Source organism: Elgaria multicarinata, chromosome 10 (genome assembly GCF_023053635.1).
Source record: "Elgaria multicarinata webbii isolate HBS135686 ecotype San Diego chromosome 10, rElgMul1.1.pri, whole genome shotgun sequence".
In the NCBI taxonomy this organism is placed as follows: domain Eukaryota; kingdom Metazoa; phylum Chordata; class Lepidosauria; order Squamata; family Anguidae; genus Elgaria; species Elgaria multicarinata.
In genome coordinates this window covers 69,050,432-69,072,038 of record NC_086180.1, presented here as the reverse complement: position 1 = coordinate 69,072,038, position 21,607 = coordinate 69,050,432, and the positions used below count along the sequence as shown (strand labels likewise).

At 41.7% G+C, this 21,607-nt stretch overlaps 1 protein-coding gene across 1 annotated transcript in view; it reads right to left on the bottom strand.

Annotated features, from left to right (window-relative positions):
* The window catches only part of GPM6A (glycoprotein M6A), a 236,106-nt gene extending 218,542 nt beyond the window's left edge, over positions 1-17,564 (bottom strand). Inside the window, exon 1 of the mRNA XM_063136164.1 lies at positions 17,475-17,564. Coding sequence (XP_062992234.1) covers positions 17,475-17,478 — 4 coding nt within the window. The 5' untranslated portion in view covers positions 17,479-17,564. The remainder of the gene's footprint in view (positions 1-17,474) is intronic.
* Positions 17,565-21,607: the final 4,043 nt, after the last annotated feature.

Below are 21,607 nucleotides of genomic sequence, written 5' to 3'. Positions count from 1 at the left end.
TGTGTTCCTTCTGCAAAACATTAGATTAATACATGATATATCAGTAAGTAATTCTTAGTTTACTGTAAATAGCATCAGAGTTACTAGACACTAAAAGTTATTTGTTTGTGCGGTTTTTTGTTTTTTGTTTAATCACAAGATATAACATCAATGCTTTCCTGTATATTTTTGTAATTTAATTATGTTGATTAAAGCCTGATTTGGCTCTTGTTAAATTAACAAAACAAAGTTGTGTGTGTGTGTGTGTTTATATTCAACAGCTTCCCCAACACTCTCAGTGACAACCACTAGAAGGAGCTACCTTATAATTGCATTTACAGACATATAATAAAAATCGTTAAAATTAAAGAAAGGAAATTTACTGTATCCATGGAGGCGAGATTTCAAATATTAGAATATTTTAGATAGAGTCATGTAAGGGCAGTCTCTTTAATTTCCCCCTTTGCTTGCCCCATGGAAGAGCCCCAGTGCTGGCCCCATGGAAGAGCCTAGAGTTTTGTCCTTCACATTGTTAAAAACAACAACATGAATTGAGAGTGCTAACAATATATTTTCACCAAGATGCTAGTTGAAGAAATAAACCTGTTTAGATATTGCTTTAGTCTTTCCCAGGAAATACTCTTGATCCATATCTCTTAGATGCCCAAGCTGAAATTGATTGAGCCCACACACATAAGTATGAGCCGTACTAAAAGCAATGTATAGTCAACTTAACTTACCAAAAACAGATCCTGTTTTTTGGTACATGTTCCTGATAACAATACTGCCCCTATTTTGCCCTTTAGGAAGATGTTGGGGTACCTTTATAAAACTTCACATTTGCACTACAGATCTAACATTTTGGTCTCCACCCCCATGTCTCCAGAAGTAAAATCCCAAAGGCCAGCAAGGGAGTTGATTCAACTCTAGTGCTCTAACACATCAGTGCATGCACATAGATACAAATTTCTAGTGCACACATTCCTCATACTACCACCCATAACTATTAATCCAGATAGTACTTTTTGCTTGAACTGCCGCTTTTCTATAGGAAACACAATCAGAACCATAGTGAAACTAACATGCTTTTTAAAATTGATATGCTCATTAATACACATTTCTGCAGAAGGCAGGGCAGGCAAGATATTGCAATGTAAATGGATACATTATTCAGGAGATGGAGAAGAGCCTTCAGCAATGTGTTAATAGTGTACGTGGTTTGTGTGGGTTTTTCACGGAACCATTTTTGATGCAATAAAAGTAAGCAAGTGTCATTATTTTCATCATTGTAATGTTGAGAGAGTACAATATGGGTCAGGTACATTTTGTGCAGGAACAGCTGGAAAGATGAAAAGTAGTCAACACAGGCCACAGCTAGACCTAAGTTTTATCCTGGGATCATCCAGGGTTCGCCCCTGCCTGAGCACTGGATCCCCTGTGCGTCACCTAGGTGAACAGGTTTGACCCCTGGATGATCCAGGGATAAACCTTAGGTCTAGCTATGGCCACAGACTGTGAGCTCAGGTTTCTCCAGTCTGGAACAAACAGAACAAAACCAGTGAAGATATACTTTAAATTTGATTGAGTCTACACAGGATCAATTTCTGTAACTTGACTCAAACTCTCACTCTGTCTCAACCATGCTATTGCCTTGTCCTCCAGCTGGAAAAAGTTAAGACAGTATACTACAACTAGGTGATTGACAAAGGAAGAGGCTGTGCCATGTCCCTATCAACCACACAGCTTACAGAGCACTTTGTTTTGGAAGATGATGAGGTGGTAGATCAGGAAATGGCAAGAATGCTGGCTTAAACCAACATTCAATGTGCTGGTATGTTCATCTGTTATTTCCATTGCAAACTAGGGCATGCAACAGAGCTGAAGAATATGGTGCAAGTCTTTTTTCTTTTAATATTATGGGTTGCATTCACCTAGAACACTGAAAGGTACCAGAAGGTCTTCTCACCCAATAACCCACATTAACTTATATGGTTCAGGCCATAATGAGTCACAAGTGCATCACAGAAAAATGCTTACAGAGCAAATAGTTTGGGATGACCTTTTCAATGAACCCTGCCAGAGGCTACAGGACAAATCAAAATATAACAACAAACCCAAACCCATGACAATATTAATTTGATATTCTATTCAGTTTTATAGCTTCAAATTTTTAACAGTTCTCCACCAGAAATGCTTGTATTTCCATATCCTCCACCTGAACTACTTGTAATGTATCTTGTTCAGTGTCACCCACTTCAATACAACTGAAACATTGTTTTAAAATGAATTATTCGGGATCATATGCACAAGGTCTTTAATTCCTCTTCCATACTTAAACCTTTACAATGGGAAAGCTCAGTCACAAGATCAAAATAAATGAAGGCCTTAGCTAGACCTACCTGAAAGTCCGGGGGAGAGGAGGGGAGACCTCGCGTTGCGATTAATGCGAAATCTCACCCTCGTTTACACGTAAGACACGACGACCTCAGGAAGAGAGGTGTCGCACCCACCATTTTTTTTATTTTCTTAAAGGGAGAGGAGTGCATGAACGGTCGTGTGCAAAGGTAAGTGTTTTTTAAAAAATTCATTTCATTTTCCCCACCCTAACCCTGATGAGGAGTGCTGTGCAGTCCTGAGGAGTGCTGTGCCCCGTGCGCAGCTCCACACGACTAATCGATCAGAACCAGGTAAACCCGCAGAAACGGGCCACACGCTCCACGGTTTCGGGCTCAAAGGGGAGGGATGATCCTTCCCTGATCCCGGGATCCCCTGTGCGTCATCTGGATGCACAGGGATGATCCCAGGTTCGCGCCAGGATATAGCCTGGTCTAGCTAAGGCCTCTGTGCGGTGGGCTGAGTCTCAGGTAAGTGGAACAGAACTGCAGCCTTTATTCCTTCCTACACTTTTTATCTTTTAAAAACCAAACCTAGTTGGAGCAGGCTGAGGAGAGACCCTTTCCCGTCAAGTCTTTTTTTCAGCTCAGAATCACTCTCCTCAAACTGCTTTTTCATTCGTATTTGCATAACGTATAATTTAAGCCTGATAAAGACTGGACAACATAGGAATCCAGTAGGCATGGTATTCAAAAATTAATTTACATCTAATTACACTCATTTAATTTTTGCTGTCTCTGAAAATTCATTATGATCTTTAGGGGATAAAAAAGCAAACTAAATCCATTGCATTTTGAAAGAAAAATGCCTTTGATTCTGTTACAGGAATATAAAGCAACATTGCTAACCATTTATGTCCATCTAGGCAGTATCTTTGGCAGCTGCCAGTTCTAGACACTTTTGAAGTAATGCATAATATAAGGCACTAACAGAGCATTTCACTTAAAATCTTTGTACATTACTCACATGTGGCTATCCGTAAAAAGGGAAATGTATACCATGCACAAGCAGTTCTACATAGGGAGTATTTCTAAGCTGTTCGTTGTATGGAGAAACCTAATTGCATGCTAAGTGTCCCCATTCCAGCTTAAGCTGTACTGCACTCATGTACAGACACTCCATGCATTTGGGGATTTCCATGTGATGTAATAGGCAGCTTTCAAATGTTATTGGCTCTCCACATGGAGCTAAATTTTGAGCTGAGGTGTTTCCAGCAATCTCCATGTGATGGCTGGAGCTAATTTCATCATCAAGGTAAATACAAAAGCCTGGAGGGGGTGGTGTTAAGAAGCTACATGCTCTACATCCCACGTGAAATCTCTCATCTACTGCAACTCTCTTTAAACAAATAGCATATCCCCTACTAAAGGTAGCAGTCTGTGTTCTAATTCACTCCTATGAAAATTTCCTGTACCAATGACTTCAGAAAGCATATTAGAGGGGAAAGTGCCATGCACTTCCTGTTTCTGTATATATGAAATAGAATTTCCTGTTTCTGTACAACTGAAATATAATTGTTGTCTCTTCACCCCAGGAGATGTGCAAGCCTACAGTGGGAGCCTGTGCATCTCCCAAACTTCAAAAGTTTTCTTTCAGGTGAGATGGAAAAATAAAGGAAAAGTCAAGATTCAAGCAGCAGAAACAGGTGATGGAAATGTCTAGTTGAGACAGAGCCTTTAGTGCCCTTTTATGAAGCTTGTAAGACTACAGAAACTGTCAAATAAGTATGTGAGAGAGAATAGTTCCAAGCAGCTATACCAATCAAGCACTAATTACCATACAGCCTCATTTTCACTGAATTAGACAGAGACCTGTAGCGGTTCAAGAGTAAAGCAACGCCTGCGACTTAATGTTTACTACGTGCGCTCTAAAATAAAATGGGAACAAAATGACAAATTGATTTTCACACGCAGCTCCAAATTGCAATACATAACTAGTACATAAAGATACACTGTCCTCTACTGGATGGAATGAATTACAACACCTTGTTTGTTGGTTTATTATTGCAGCCCACTTCTTACAGCTACCTGCAGAGATAAAAAGACTGATGAATATTATCAAGAGAAAAATGTAAAAGACACCTCTCAGTTCCCCAGGTAATCTCCCATAGTCATCTAGATTCATGCTAGGTGGCAAACAGATCATCTGTCTAACAGATTGTTCTTTTCTTTCCTTCTACTCCGAACTGCCGCAAGAGCCAGTCACTATCAACCCTTGTTAGCACTTGTTTGTTTGATTTAGGTCCATCCTTTTCACTGGCATGCTCAAAGCAGCTAACAAAATTTACCATACAAAATTCAGTTCAAAATAGCAGCATGCATGCGACTAATCATGGAAGATAATTCTTGATAGAAACTCAAAGTGCTAGATTTGGCCACTCTTTCTTCTACTGACATGTAAGAACATAAGAAGTGCTAGTCCAGCACTCTGTTCACACAGTGGCCAAACAGCCATTGGCCAGGGATGAACAAGTAGGACATGATGCAACAGCACCCTCCCACCCATGTTCCCCAGCAACTGGTGCACACAAGTTTACTGCCTCGAATACTGGAGATAGCACACAACCATCAGGGCTAGTAGCCATTGATAGCCTTTGCCTCCAGGAATTTATCCAACCCCCTTTAAAAGCCATCCATATTGGAGGCCATCACTACATCTTGTGGTAGTGAGTTCCATAAGTTAACTATATGCTGTGTGAAAAAGTACTTCCTTTTATTCGTTCTGGATGTCCCACCAATCAGCTTCATGGGATGACCTTGAGTTCTAGTATTCTGAGGGAGAAAAATGTCTCCCTACCCACATTCTCCATTCCAAGCATAATTTTGTACTATAATCTCTATCATGTCTCCCCTTAGCCTCCTTTTTTCCAAGCTAAACAATCCCAGTTGATGTAACCTTCCCTCATAGGCGAGATGCTCTAGTCCCTTAATCATTTTAGTTGCCCTTTTCTGCACTTTTTCCAGCTCTATATTATCCTTTTTAAGGTGTGGTGACCAGAACTGTACACAGTATTCTAAGTGTGGTCACACCATAGATTTGTATAAGGGCAGTATGATACTGGCCATTTTATTTTCAATTCCTTTTCTTATAATACCTAATATGGAGTTTTCTTCTTTACACTGGCCGCACACTGGGTGAACATTTTCATTGAGCTGTCTGCCACAACCCAAGATCTCTTACTTGGTTGGTCACTGCCAGCTCAGATCCATTATTATTATTATTATTATTATTATTATTATTATTATTATTATTATTATTACTACTATTATTTTAAGATGCCTTTTTTAATGGTGTGCTGCTTTTAATGATGCACTGGTTTTAAACGTTTGAATTAGTTGTATGTATTTTATGGTGGTTTTATTTGTGTTGTACCCCACCGCGATCCAGAGGGAGAGGCGGGTAACTATTATTATTATTATTATTATTATTATTATTATTATTATTATTATATTTTGTACTTGAAGTTGGGTTTTTTTGCCCCAATGTGCATCACTTGCTTACACTGAACTGCATCTGCCACTTGGATGCCCACTCTCCCAGCTGCCCACTCCTAATTCCAGGTCATTTATGAACAAGTTGAAAAGAACTGGTCCCAATACTGATCCCTGTGGGACCCCACTATTTACTTCCCTCCATTGGGAGATTTGACCATTTCTTGCAATAACAGCAATAGTGGCAGAAATTTGTTACAAAGGAGTTCCAAATGAGCTAGATCTCTGACACATGTATTGTGTGCTATGAATCTAACTGGCATTGCCTTGACACCTTGGGCTCATCTACACCAAGCAGGATATTCCACTATGAAAGCGGTATATAAAAGGCAGGAGCCACAGTACTGCTTCATAGCAGGATCTACACTACTGCTTTATAGTGGCACTGAAGTGCACTGACAACTGTTGGGGCCCATGACACATCTACACCAAGCAGGATATAGCACTATGAAAGTGGTATGAAAGTGGTATATGGTATGTGTCATGGGACCCAACAGTTGTCAGTGCACTTCAATGCCACTATAAAGCAGTAGTGTGGCTCCTGCCTTTTATGTGCCACTTTCATAGTGGAATATCCTGCTTGGTGTAGATGAGCCCCTAGACTCAAGAATTTATTTTGTTCTGGAAGGCATACACTAGGGGAGGCCAGGAATACTGCTAAGGCTCTGGAACCACCACAGGGGCAAAGGAGTCATAGAATGTACATGCTCCCTCCCTGATTAAAGATAGTTGTTCTCTGTATCCAGAGAAAATATGCAAATGCCTGTTTGATGCCATACCACTGTCCAGCCAACTAACCTAAAGGAGCATGTACATTCTATGACACCCAGAGCGGATTCACAGTCCCACTGACATTGAAGGCACCAGCCTCCACTGCTATGATGGTAACCTTTTAATTAGCCATGAAAATCCCTAGCAGAAAAAAATTGTACAATCCTGAGACATCCCTACATCCCAGCCAAGTAACCTAGGCTAAGTGCTATCTGAGCATCCTTGATGACTCTTCTTGTTTTAAATAATGTGCTATGCCACTTAGGCCAGCTGGATGAAAAATTAATCAAGGGCAGGGAACCTCTCTGAGCCCCCTATTTAATTGCCAGAAGCAAACTGTTGTTTCCTTTCTTTTTAACCCATCAGCGTCTAAGTCACTGAGCTCTTTGCTCCCTTTATTGCAAACCTCTAACAACCTTGCATAAGTGTGTGCAGCACATTTCTTTAGGGTGTGCACCTAGGGATATTTTTTTTAAAAATTTACATTTATTGAATACTCAGTCATAAAGGATATTACTTTTATTCATTTATTTAGTAAACACTGTAAACACTGATGCCCTACTGTGGGAGGGCCATTGCAGGGAAGGGAATGAGGAGACATTCTTCAAGTCCCAGCGATGATGCTTTCTCAGAAGCAATGGTTCTTTGGCATGGCATCGGAGCAGCTAGAGGGCCGACCCCGCTGTGTCTGGATCCCCCTCTGACTCCCTACTCAATGGCCCCCTCAATTCGGCACTTATTGCTTAAGACATTAGGGTGTGCTTGGGCTCACCCGGCACACCCTTTGTGCACGCCCTTTGGCAGTCCACTTTCATTCTTTCTGCTTAGCCATCTCTCAGATTGGTGTGTCTCAGTTCTGAGAATAAACGTGTGGTCCAAATTACTTTTACTATCATTGCTCATGACTGTTTCCTAGAATTCTCCGCTTGGCTCACACTTCCAGGATCAGAGCCCCTCGCTGTCCTGTTTAGGGTGATCATATGGAAAGGCAGACAGCTGGAATTCCCTTTTCTATACAACTGTTAAAGATACAGGAGCCCTGTCCTCCTTTCCATATGATCACCCTTGTCCTGTTCCATTTGCTTTGTACATCCACAGAGAAATCTTTACTCCCTGGTAAAGCCTCATTGAGTCCAAAGCTGGGTTTGGACACAACCTGCCAACTCTATGGTGACAAGGCCTGGCAGACTATATAAACATACATCTTTTGCATAGGAACATAAGAAGTGCCATTTTGGACCAGATCAAAACCTAAAAGTAGGACATGAGTGCAATAGCACCCTCCTGTCCATGTTCTGGCATCTGTATACTGCATATTGCCTCTGACACTGGAAGTATGTAGCCATCAGGACTAGTAGGTATTGAAAGCCTTATTTTCATGAATTTGTCTAATCCCTCTTTAAAGCCATCTAAATTGGTGCCCCTCACTACATCTTGTGAATTCCATATTTTAACTCTTGCTGTGTGAAGAAGTACTTCCTATTACCTGTCCTGAATCTCCAGGCAATCAGCTTCATTGGACAACTCTATGTTCTAATATTATGAGAGAGGGATGATATTTCCTTTCCTATTTATACCTAGCACTAAATTTGCTTTTTTCACAGCAAGCTACACACTGGGTCAACATTTCCCTTGCTCTTTTTTGTATTTCCTATTGAGCTTATATCTATAGATGATCGTATCCAACTGGTTCTTTTTATTCCACCATGTTTTCATTATATCCACTACATCAAAGTCCTCCTTTAAAACTAGGCACTCCAACTCTCCCATCTTGACTCAGAGGCTTCTAGCATAAGCAATAGAAATACTTATATAAGGTGTCCCTCCACAGGTGTCTCCTGTGTGTGTATCTTCTGCTGTAGGTGTTAGGCTTCTTGTCTGGCTATCATGTTTCACCATATCCTGTTCACTCCCTGTCTCCATTCAGGCATTCTTCACAGGTAGGTACATAGTTGTTTTGTTTAGTCTATTTTCATACATTTTCTCCACAATGCAACAAACGAAGTTTTTGGAAGTTACTGCATTATATACTCAACATTACTTTATGACAGTGAGATAGAGAGATAGAATTCAAACATATAAAGTTAGTTAATAGCAAAAAAAAAAAAGAGAGTTTAAAACTAGTTTTCTATATAGAAGATATTTTGTAAATATCATGTAAACTAACAGTTTTCCTTCAACTGAACATTTCATTGTTTTCAGGATTTTTTTTTTTAACTTCATGGAAAACTTTTGCTTTCACAAAAGCTTTTCAGAGTGGAAGGAAGCCAAAGGTTGAAGGGTATAGTCTGCCTGTTATGACAGACATTTTCAGGAGTGGTTCTTAGCCAAGTGCTCATTGTTATGCATGAATAATACCCCAAAAATGAAAATTAACTATGAAGGGAGATGTAAGATAAAAAGGGAAATAAAATACGTTCGATATATTTAAAATATGCAAGTGCAATGATAACAAAAGGAAGAAAAAATACAACGTTTTAAAAAGTAACATTCCATAGGCTCTTAATTTTAAATATGATTCTGGAGAGCAGGATTACACTGCAGCACATACATGTGCCTATAGTTTCCTGAACTTGTGCATCAGTGCATCTTGGATCTCACTTGGAAGCCCAGACTTGGGAAGTCACCATTAAGATGCTTGCAGAACACTCCGAAAGCAAAACTTACTGTAAGATTCAAAGCAGCCCTTCAGTTACTGATTTTTAAGCTAGTAATAGACATGCTGAATTACAATTAGGCATAGATTTGGAAGAACAGTTGTCCTTTAAAAGCAAAATGTGTGAAATTAACCAGAAAATGCACTTGCATTCCTTAGTGAATTCTATATTAACCAACATTATAAAAGTTTTTTTTTAAAGTTCCACTCATTTCAAACATGGAGGTCTTCTATACGCAAGCCAAGATATAATAGTCAAATTAGTTTTATTGTCCTCATTATAATTTTGCATAATTTTCAAATTGTGATTAGTAAGACTCTATTTGGATCTTAATGATTCTTGAAGTTTAAACCTGTCTTGTAGTTTTGAAAAACAAAGGGCCTGCTCACACACACGGGGAGAAGGTAGTTATGGGAATTATGGAGTGGAGAGAGTCACATGACTTCATAATCACACAGCGCCACGTGGCTCCCTTACCTCTCCCTGCTCCATGGTTAGGCCATCATCCTCCCATCACTGTGGGCATGTTTCCCAGCAGCCCCCATGACGGGAATAGGATTGCACCAGACACTGTAGCACCAAGATCTCGACCATAGAGAAAATCCATGCCAGCTAGAGCACCACTGGAAGTTGTGGCCTCTCTAGGTGGCCATCTACAGTCCTGTGAAAAAGAAAGTACACCCTCTTGGAATTGTATGATTTTACATATCAGGACACAATAACAATCATCTTTTCCTTAGCAGGTCTAAAAATTAGGTAAATACAACCTCAGATGAACAACAACAAATGACATATTACACCATGTCATGATTTATTTAACAGAAATAAAGCCAAAATGGAGAAGCCATGTGTGAAAAGTAAGTACACCTTATGATTCAATAGCTTGTAGAACCACCTTTAGCAGCAGTAACTTGAAGTAATCATTTTCTGTATGACTTTATTAGTCTCTCACATCGTTGTGGAGGAATTTACAGCTTTAGCTGGTGGACAGATGGCCTCACATTTGACTCTAGAATACTTTGGTATACAGAAGAGTTCATGGTCAACTCAATGACTGCAAGGTTCCCAGATCCTGTGGCTGCAAAACAAGCCCAAATCATCACTCCTTCACCACCGTGCTTGACATTGGTATGAGGTGTTTGTGCTGATATGCTGTGTTTGGTTTTCGCCAAACGTGGCGCTGTGCATTATGGCCAAACATCTCCACTTTGGTCTTGTCTGTCCAAAGGACATTGTTCCAGAAGTCTTGTGGTTTGTTCAGATGCAACTTTGCAAACCTAAGCCGTGCTGCCACGTTCTTTTTAGAGAGAAGAGGCTTTCTCCTGGCAACCCTTCCAAACAAACCATACTTGTTCAGTCTTTTTCTAATTGTACTGTCATGAACTTTAACATTTAACATGCTCACTGAGGCCTGTAGAGTCTGAAATGTAACTCTTGGGGTTTTTGCAATTTCTCTGAGCATTGCACGGGGTCTGACCTTGGGGTGATTTTGCTGGGACATCCTCTCCTGGGAAGATTGGCAACTGTCTTGAATGTTTTCCACTTTTGAATCATCTTTCTCACTGTAGAATGATGGACTTTAAATTGTTTGGAAATGGCCTTATAACTCTTCCCAGATTGATGGGCAGCAGCCATTGCTTCTCTAAGATCATTGCTGATGCCTTTCCTCCTTGGCATTGTGTTAACACACACCTGAATGCTCGAGACCAGCAAACTGAAAAAACTTTGGCTTTTATAGAGGTGGCCATACTTGCTGATGAACAATTAATCACGGGCATTTGATTAGCAGCACTTGTCTGCTACTTAGCATCTTAATTTCTATAGAAGCAGTAAGGGTGTACTTACTTTTTCACACATGGCTTCTCCATTTTGGCTTTATTTCTGTTAAATAAATCATGTATTGTTCTACATCTGAGGTTGTATTTACCTAATTTTTAGACCTGCTAAGGAACAGATGATTGTTATTATGTCCTGATATGTAAAATCATTGTTCTACATCTGAGGTTGTATTTACCTAATTTTTAGACCTGCTAAGGAACAGATGATTGTTATTATGTCCTGATATGTAAAATCATACAATTCCAAGAGGGTGTACTTTCTTTTTCACACGACTGTAAATGGTCACTGTTTTTTTTTTTCATGGAATGGCTGCTTTTAACCATGGGGAGCCTGACAGATAACACAGTAAGCCACCTCAGGGCCCTTCAACCCACTGCACAGGGTGGTTAAAGTAGCCATAATGGTTGTGGTTTTACACACACACACACACACACACACACCATGCTAAACCACCATGGTTCCCTCAAAAACACTAACCACCATGGCTTAGCGTGATGTCTGAAAAGGCCCAAAGACAAATGCTTACTCTAGAACTCTCTTTTCTAACCATTGGTAACAAGCAAGAGAGAAAAGCAGTAAATTGCATTATGCTCCTCTAATAAGTAGGCAGTTTAAAATGTAGAAAGGAAAAGGCTCTAATAAAGAAGGTAGTACTATTTTAATGAAAGTTTTCATGATCAAATCTTTTTTTTTCAAAAGGGAAAAAATCTCGCACAGTACAACATATGTCCTTTTTGATCTCAGCACACCAGCAAGGTTTCAAAAGCTTTCTAATAAACAAACAACTATAAATTACTCTAAGGGGACTTGATAAGTTAAACACAAAGGAGTCATGTGTTATCTGTAATGGCACCACAACTTGCATTTCCTATATTCTTGAGCACTAGGTTCATTTCCAACTTAGGGAATAATAACATATATTATTTCTACCAAGTGTGACAGTACTCAGGAGCAGACCATAATCATTATTTTAATTTTCTACTCAGAAGATTTAAATATCACCCTATGCATTGGGATTACAATTTGTACATAACTTAGTCCTGAGACAACATATTTTAATATTCACCAGAGACCTTGCTGCTTTGTAAACATACAACTGCCAAATTCCAATTGGTGAAAAAAAAAAAACCATTAATAACATCTCTAAGAAAGAAGACTTTGATACTGTTCAACAAGAATTAAGCATAAGAAATAAATATTTCAAACCGCAAACATCTGCAGAGCGTTCAATCTTCCAGAGCAGAGATTGGCTGTTTCTAAACCCACAGAATAATTTTAGAGCAGAAACCACCCAATCAGAGCATCTAACTTCTCCGAAATTATTCAACCATTTTGTGTGTGTGTGTGTGTGTGTGTGTGTGTGGTGTCTAATCGAAAACCTCCCAATAGAGAACATGGTGTGATGGGATGGAGTAGTTTTGATAATTGATGTTGACATCCATGGCTAACCAATTAAGAATTGCTACAGCACTGTCTGTGACTGTGTTCTGCTCCAATCGCAGTGTTTGGGGGACAGAATGTCAATCATTTTCCTGTGCTCATTGGGGTTCTCGGTCCAGCAGCATCTGTTTCAGTCAGAGAGAGACAGAGAGAAGAGAATGCAAAGATACCATTTGTTTCAGTTTTTTTGCAAATTGAATTTATTTAGGAGAGAGAGAGAGACCTGGTGTTGTTGTTTTTTTTCCATTTGGCTCTCTTTTGAGCTGTTCTACCCCCAGTGTGCGCACGTCCAAAAATCTTAAGAAATCTGTTTAAAAAGACTTTTCTTTAAATTTTTCCTTCAAATATTATTTTAAGTCCATTCAAGGCAGCTGTGTGTGTGTGTGTCTGTTCTGTTCCTTAACTTAGAAATCAGAAAAAAGAAGCTGTTTCAATTGAAATCTTTCAAGCCAGCCCACTGTCCGTGTGACTGCTGTTTGATTTACTTACCCTATTAAAAAATCTTCTTGTGTGTTTTGGGCATTTGTAGTGCATACAAGCAATACATAATTAGTAAGCACACTTTGATAACATTCCATGAGGCATGGGAAACACTGGCTCCCGGTGGTGGTTCTGGCCGTGGGGGGAGAGAGGGAGTGCAGAGCTGGTTGCTTGCACGTTTCTGCTTGGACTCATAGAAGTCATCTACAGTGCATAAGTGCTGTTGGGCTGGCATCGTCAGTGAGTAAGCTTCTACACCTGAGTCAGGCAGGCTCTTTATTTCAGTTAAACTACTACTCCTATTGGCTGGCTGGGCTCCCAGTGCGGGGGGGGGGGTGGCTCCTTGACCTTTTTGGTAGCTTTTCACAGTATCAACCCTGGTATATTATTGCTGGACAGTCTCTGTGAGCTGGGTGTAGGCACAGTGCTATGGTGGTTCTAGCCCTACCTCCAGGGTTGGTTTGAGATAACATCATTGTGGCATTTCTGCTTGACCCTACAGCATTTGTTCTGTGGGATCCTGCAAGGTTCTATCTTATCTCCCATGCTCTTTAACATCTATAAGAAGTCTCTGGTGGGGTCATATTTATTTTGTTATTTGAGTCAGTTGAGCCTGTGCAGTTGCTGAACCAGTTGTGGATTCAGTAATGGGGTGGATGAGAACCAATAAAATGGAAATTGGATCTTGACAAGGACGCGGCACTGTGGATAGGTAGTTCTCATGTCCAGAAACTGTGTGTGCAACCTAGTCTAGATAGGGTCGCACCACTCCTGAGAAAGCACATACATTACTTGGGAGTAATCCTTGATCCAGCATTGTCACATGAAGCCAAGTAGATTTGCTAGCATGGAGTGACTTTTACCAGCTTCAGTTGAATCATCAATTATAAGTGTTCCTGGACAGGGATACCTTGCCCACTTCACAACTACATTGCTGTAATGTATTGTACATGGGGCTGCCCTTGAAGACAGCCCGGAATCCACAGCTAGTGCAAAAAGTGGTGGCCAAACTCTTAACTAGAGAGTCAGATAGAATCAAATTACAATCAAAGAGCTGCACTGACTGGTTACCTATTCATTTCTGAGCCCAATTCAAGTTGCTGGTTCTTACCTATAAAGCTCTAAATGACTTTGAGACCCAAGTACCCAGAAGGACACCTGTACCTATGCCAACCTGCCCATGCCTTAAGATTTGCAGTTGAAGATTTTCTTCAAGTACCTTTGCCAAGAGAGGTATGTTACTTGGCAACAAGGGAGTGAGCCCTTTCTATGGTGGGGTACGAACTGTGGAATACCCTGCCCATAATAATATCACTGGCAGCAACCCTACAATCTTTTGGTGATTAAAACCTTTTTATTTAACAAAGCAATTTAAGTGTCAGTCTGTTAAGTCTGTCAGTCACTATTATTTTAATTGTTTGAAATGTGCTTTGCTTTATTAATTTATTCTTACATTGTATTTCTTTCTAGTGTAATTATTTTAATTAAATCAATCAATATTGACTCAGTAAGACCCACTAAATTGTTGGGACCTTACTTCCAGTGGAACGTCAGTATTTATAGCACAATCCTATATATGTCTACTCAGAAGTAGGTCCTGTTGTGTTCAGTGGTGCTTACTCCCAATAAAGGGGCTGAAACTGGTTGAGGAATTCTGGGAGTTGTAGGATTTTTTCCTGTCAAAAATATATACAGATTTGCACCTTTAGCTGAGCAATCTATTCTAATTTAACAGATTTTTCCTTTAAAAAACTTAAATTTTAAAAAAATGCCCTCAATCAGACTGAAGATTTCATTTTATTTTACAGGCATCAAGTATTAGAGACACAGGGGAATAAAAATAGGTAGGAATTATAACAGAACAAACTTCAATTGCCTTTAGTTAGCCTTCTTCCATTATTTTGTAGAAGCAGCATGCCAGATTCCACAGTTTATGGGCACTGTTGCATGAATAAATAATAATCTGATTTTCTACTCCAGCAGTAGTTGTTGCATCTTGGAACTACATTCAGACTAAAGACATTCTTTAGACGCAATGAACTGTTGCCTTGCTTCCAGAGATGGGATGTTTACTAGCAGAGGAAAAACAAACCAAGACAAAAGCATTGGGAAAGAAACAGCTATGCAAGTTGTTTGCGTCAAAACTAGCTTTGTTAACATATTAAGCACCTACTAGAACAAGGAATCCCAATGGTCATTGGTGCACTTGATTTATACAAGCATAGAGACTAAGTGGAAAGAAATTCCAACTACAGTCTAGTCCATTGGTTCACAAATTTAGGTCCCCAGACATTGTTGGGAGTAGAAGTCCCATCATCCCCAGTGAGCATGAGGCAGGATATAATTCATCTATACTTCCAAGAAAATAAACATATGTATCTGTGGTATCAAACACAATGGAGTCCTCTCATTTAAGATTTACTGTTGCAAGATATTTCGTAGGCTAGATCCTACTTCAACAGATACATAGTGGACACTCTTCTTAAGGTGCCTTCTCCTATTAGAGGTTAGCTATCATTACAGCTATTTATTTATTTTTACACTGCTGCTCTAAATAATTGTATAGAAGTACAGCTATACCATTCCCTTGAGTAATTTATATATATATATATATATATATATATATATATACTACACATATACATTTGCACAAGCTAAGAGATTTGTTTTACGAAATAAGATTAAAGAAATTACATTCTGAAAGCAGAGGTGTAATACATTACTGAATCTAAAATGTTACTGATAACGTCTCAAGAATAAGCATAACCCACCACCCACCCCCACTCCAATACTTATTCAATTGCCAGAATATTCTTATGTGACGTTAGTAAAGGAAGATGCCTTCATAGTCCATGGTACTATATACTACATTATTGTTCAAAACATGAGGCCCACATTTTCTAAGTAGACTGGTAGGAGGAAGCTGGGTCATTATGTCTGAGTCAGCAAGAGGGAAACTGGATTATTATGTTATGAGAGGAAAGGATTAACATTACTAAGCATAAAGGGTGACAGAGAAAGAAATATGCATAATGGAAGCAATGAAGTGAGGATACAGCAGGAGATCAATAGCAGACTATTTGCCTTCCTTTGGGCCGCACTTTCAAGATTTGCTTCTAGGCTGGCACCAGCACAACCTTTGTGCTGTAACTTGAAAGAAGAGCATGGCACATGGATCCAACCAATATTTAGCTCTACCTATTTCTGTTATGCAAGGGAATCATTCAGAAAAATGGCCCTGCCCTGTTCAAAGACACCTTAAACCATGGCTTTAACCATGGTGAATAAGGCAAAAAGCCTTATTCACCATGGTTAAAGAGCCGTGGTTTAAAGTGTCTTCTGAACAGGGCCAAAACTTGCATTTCAAGAAGGAATCCCACTGCTGAACTTCTTCCCAGCATAAAAATACAGTGATTAGTAAAGTGTCACCTACTGAAATGTCCCCGTTTAAACCTGCTAGAAATAAAATTTGCCTAACCTAACACAGAATACAGGCAAACCGGGATTGTGCGGTCAATACTAGCAAGAATGTGTCATTCACATCCATCACAAATTTATATAACTTCATTGTAACGGGAGAGTTCTGGCAAAACACCCAAATGCCCTTTTACCAATGGAAGAAATCTATAATTCTATGATCCTATGGTTAAAGGCTAGTCAAAGATTACAGCCCATCACATACTTGAGCCTGCACCCAGAAACCATTCAGAAAACCTCACTTATTCCTTATCATATCACTACACAGGGTACGCAAATTTGGTCTCCTGTGCAAACTTTGGCATGACTCCCACAACACAGCCTCGGTCCAAAGCTTGCTACAACCCTCCTGAGGCAACCCTTCAGGTAACCAGCTGCAATAGAAGACAGGGCTCCTGCAGCTCTCAGGCTGTGTGGACAACAGCATTTTTGCAGGTGCGGAGTCTTGCGTCCCAGAGGCAAAGTCAACTGCACTTCCCCCAAACGCTCTTTTCTTTTGCTTCGAAGTACAGCAGCCCCGTCCTCCATTTCGTCGTGGGTCACCCTAAACAACACCCTAAGCAGTCCTGTGATGAGCGAAACCACCACCACCACCACACACTGTGAACGCCCATGTGAATCTTCCCCTCCCCTTGCTTTCTGATTCAATAAAACCAAAACACCACCCCAGCCTGACGCACCCTAAAATTGGGGGAGAAGGGGGGAAGGTCGGTTGTCACCGACTCTGGGACAGCCACCACCACACAGCTTCAAGCGACGAGGTGGGGTGGGGTGGGGTGGGGGAACCCTAGGAAGCTGCCGTGAGCGGGAATTTGCCAAGTCGACGCCAACTCTCGCCAAAGTTTCCATGGGAGCAAGCGGAGCGCAACGCTGCCCCGACTTAACGCCACAGGCTCAAGCTGGCCGGCGTCTCTCCGCGAGGGCTCTTTCTCCCCAACTCACTCACCCATGTCGCGTCAGCTTGGCCTCGCAGTCCACTCCGCCGCCCAAACCGAGAGGCTGCTGGTTGGGAGCGCCAGCGCCAGCTCCCAGTGACCCTCTCTCTCGCACTCTCCCCCAGAGCCGCCGCCGCCACCTCCCCGAGCTTCCCCCCTATCCAGCCCCAGCGTCAGCACAGCGGAGGCGGGTCCAGAAACCCCTCCGCCGCCGCCCACCACCCTCCTTTGCCTATTCCCCCCCGACGCCAGGGCTTAGCCCGCGCCCCAGCTTTGACTGCAGAAGTTCAGCCCTGAAATGCAGATGGATGACATAAACAAAACATAGCGTGGGACAGTGCCTCGGCCATGTGCCAAGCACTTCTCCTTCTTCACGGAGTGGATAACCGCAGCGCGCCTGGGGGTCGAACTACACTATAACTTTAAGCACGCTTTTAAGAAAAGCACGCTCAATACTGCCAGGTTTGTTTTGAAGGGGAAAACAGATCGCTGGTGAGAAGAAGCGATCAAGGAGTGAATGGTAATTAGTAAAACCTCTCTTTTCTTTTGCAGAGGATGGAAAAGGGAGGGCGACCTCACCCAGGAAGCCCCACAAAACACCCCCCCGCCCTGTGGCTCATCTCCTTTTGGCATTGCCACATCTGGAGATGAGGACAAAGCAGGCCAGCAGGAAAAGGCAGCGGAAGCTCCTACCTCCTCTCTCTCTTGCTCATCTTCCCTGGGAACTACTGAGGGGAGGCCTGGGCTCACAACACTGTTTAGAGAGAGAGAGGAAGCTCGGACTGCTTGTCCACTATCTCTCTCTATGGGGTTCATCAGACGAGCGTTTTATCGCATGCTCGCAACTGCCCACTTACGGATGTGCGTGCGTCCTTCAGACGACAACTTCTGCCTCCTGCGAACCTCCCACTCCTGCTCGGTTTTCCTAGCCAAATAGATTGCTTTTAATCCAACTTCTTTTTTTTCAATGGAATGTGCCGCAATCTCCCGCTGTATGCAGGAACAGTGGCATGATCAAAACAGCCCTGGAATGGGCCACATGAACTTTGTTTACTTCCTCTTTCCCCTCCCAGAAGAATGAGTAAATGTGGAGAAGGGACAGTAAGGAAACACAATTTCCCCCCATGACAGGGTTAGCCATATCTTCTTCATTTCTCACCTGAAGTGGTGTAATGGTAGATGTGAAAGTGCAGGCACTCATGAAGACTGTCCCCAAGGAGAGTCCAAAACTGCATGTAGCTGTGTTGATCCCTACCAGTTATAGCAGTTTTTATCTCCACTAGGAGCAGTTCATTTGTAAAGTAAATGGGTCTTAATTGCTCATTCAAGATCAAGACATTCCAAAATAGTTTGCGTCATTACAGGTAACAATATATTGTTGTTGGGAAAGTTCATTCTCCCCACTCCCTCCCCATGAGGAATGCATCTAAGCTCAGAAGGAACAGGCAAGTCTGGAGGGGGGTGTCAGATGATATCAGTGTCCCTGCTAATAAAAAAAAAAAGTGTGGATGCTGCATCCCTGTGAGTCCCTGGCTCCATTACACCACTGTTCCCTGAGTTCTTCCTCTGGGTAGTGCAGTGGTGGGGATTCAGCCCACTGAACCAAGTCCTCCCTGCCATGCCACCCATGTGATAGTTACCGCTGTCTCAGATAGTTCACCTGCCCTCTTCCTCTAGAAGGCTTTACATTCTTCCAGAGCACATCCTCTCTATATGGGTGGTGCAGCAAGAAGGACTGGACAATCCAGAAGGAACAAGCCAGCAAAAGGAGGCAGTGGTTGCTCCTCAGAGGAGCAGCTGCCATCTCTTCCCGTTCCCTCATCCTCTCTCAGTGGGTGGTGTAGTGAGAAGTTGATCAGATGAGCAAGTGATATAATGAAGATAGCTGCTCCCTACATGATCAACCCTCTATACCAGCCTTCTCCAACTTGGTGCCCTCCAAACAGTTGTCAGCTCCAAGTTTTGCAAGGCCCTTGGGCAAAACATCTTTAATAGGACTCCTTCCTCAGTGAATCTACCTGCTCACTGCCATTATTACTGCCTACTGTTGATGTGCATCCTCTTTCTCATAATTGCTACCACTTGCTTGCTTGGCAGGCAGATTCAGCGAGTAAGTAGGCAGCAGCATCTACTGCTCATCTCTCTCGCCACCACTGTTGTCTGTGCCAAAGCAAGAGGTAAGTGAACAATACGTTCCAATGGTGAAGACGAGGAGCAACTCCAGAGGGCTCCGTTAGTGGGCCTGTGCTAGGGCAGGTGACCAACCACGCCTACACTTGATGTCACCCCTGCCTCCAGATGTTTTCCAGAGGCGAGCAACTTGTGGTCCTCCAGATGTTGTTGGACTGCAACTCCCATCAGCCCTGGCCAGCATAGTCAACAGTAAGACATGATGTAAGTCATAGTCCAAGAACTTCTGGAGGGCCACAAATTGCACACCCATTTTACAAAACTCTCTACTGCTGGAAAATCATCATAGTGACCACGCAAAGCTCATTTAAAGAAATAAAGAAAACTGAAGGAGACTCAGTCCCAGATTTAATGTTTGCCTTGAGAAGTGTTGGATTCAAGCCTGACTAGGGTTGAATCCAACTGACTTGGGTTCGGGCACCATGACTTTAACATTTGCATCAGCAGCATCACTTTTCCAAGCATGTGCTCATATAATGAGGACAGCTTCACCTGCTGGATTTCTGCCCCTTCCCCATGCCATTGTTAAAAGCATGTATCCTCTGTCCATATAAAAAAATGTGAGAAACCTGCTTCTGACTTTAAGGCCCTGTTTTCTTAATTTCAAATGTGTTGTCTTCCAATGCTGTGGGAGATTAAAAATATATATGGCAGCCACCAGATGTCTATTGAAGCTAAGCAGCTGCTCAACTCCCAACCCATTGCAGTGCTGCTGCTGAGTAACCCCATGGGGATAAAAGAGGTTGGAGTGCTGCTGCTGGCAGTGGAGACAGTGGAGAGGGGCATTAGAGGGAGTCTTTCAGACCAGCTTGTCCAGCCCTTTCCCCCAAATGGAGCCAGACTTGGTGTTGCAGCTAGTTAGCTTTTGCTGAAAAGACACTTTGCACATGCTCAGAGGCATTCTGTTGTTATTTTTATTCATTTCTACTCAGTAGGCCACATTTATTTAAATAGAACGTATCCAACTAAGTGTGCAGGGCTCCATTGGGGCTGAATCCTGGTAAAAGTTGAAATTAAGTCCTGCCCTCATTTTTGGCTGTTGCATAATATATTTAAAACATTCTGACAAATTCCTGAAGTGCAGCTTTTGAAATTAACTTTTCCAGCAAAATCAACAGTCAGGAAGCATCTTAAATACATGGAGAACTTTCACTGTTTACCATTTACTACTACAGTCTCTGTAGTATATGGATCTAGAGTGCAGCCTATCATAGAAGATGATCCATCCCTCTCACAGAACATGAGGGGAAGGCAACACTCACTTACAGTACAGACAGCCCCCTAACCTGAAGCAACAACTCAACAATAAGAGTCACAGTGTTGTTATGGCCCCTATAACAGAGCTAATGCCAACCCTATCCTTATATCTACTCAGGCAACACTATGACTAATAATGTCAGCCATACTATCAAGAGTAGGGTGACCATATGAAAAGGAGGACAGGACTCCTGTATCTTTAACAGTTGTATCGAAAAGGGAATTTCAGAAGGTGTCATTTGTATGCATGCAGCACCTGGTGAAATCCCCTCTTCATCACAACAGTTAAAACTGCAGGAGCCCTGCCCTCTTTTGTATCTGCATTCATATAAATGACACCTGCTGAAATTCCCTTTTTTATACGACTGTTAAAGATACAAGAGCCGTGTCCTCCTTTTCATATGGTCACCCTAATCAAGAGCTCATTCACTTGCACAAAGAAGTTCATCAGATGAGCATTTTATTGCATGCTTGCTACTGCCCACTTATGGACGCCTCCTGTGTACCTCTCGCTCCCTCTGCTCATTTTTCTGTAGCAAAATAGACTCCTTTTAATCTGACTTTTTTTTTTTAATGGAATGTGCCATGATCTCCTACTGTGTGCAGAAAAAGTGGCGTAACAAAAACAACCTTTGAATGGGCCATGTGATCTTTGCTAACTTCCTCTTTACTCTGGGGGGGGGGGAGAATGAAGAAG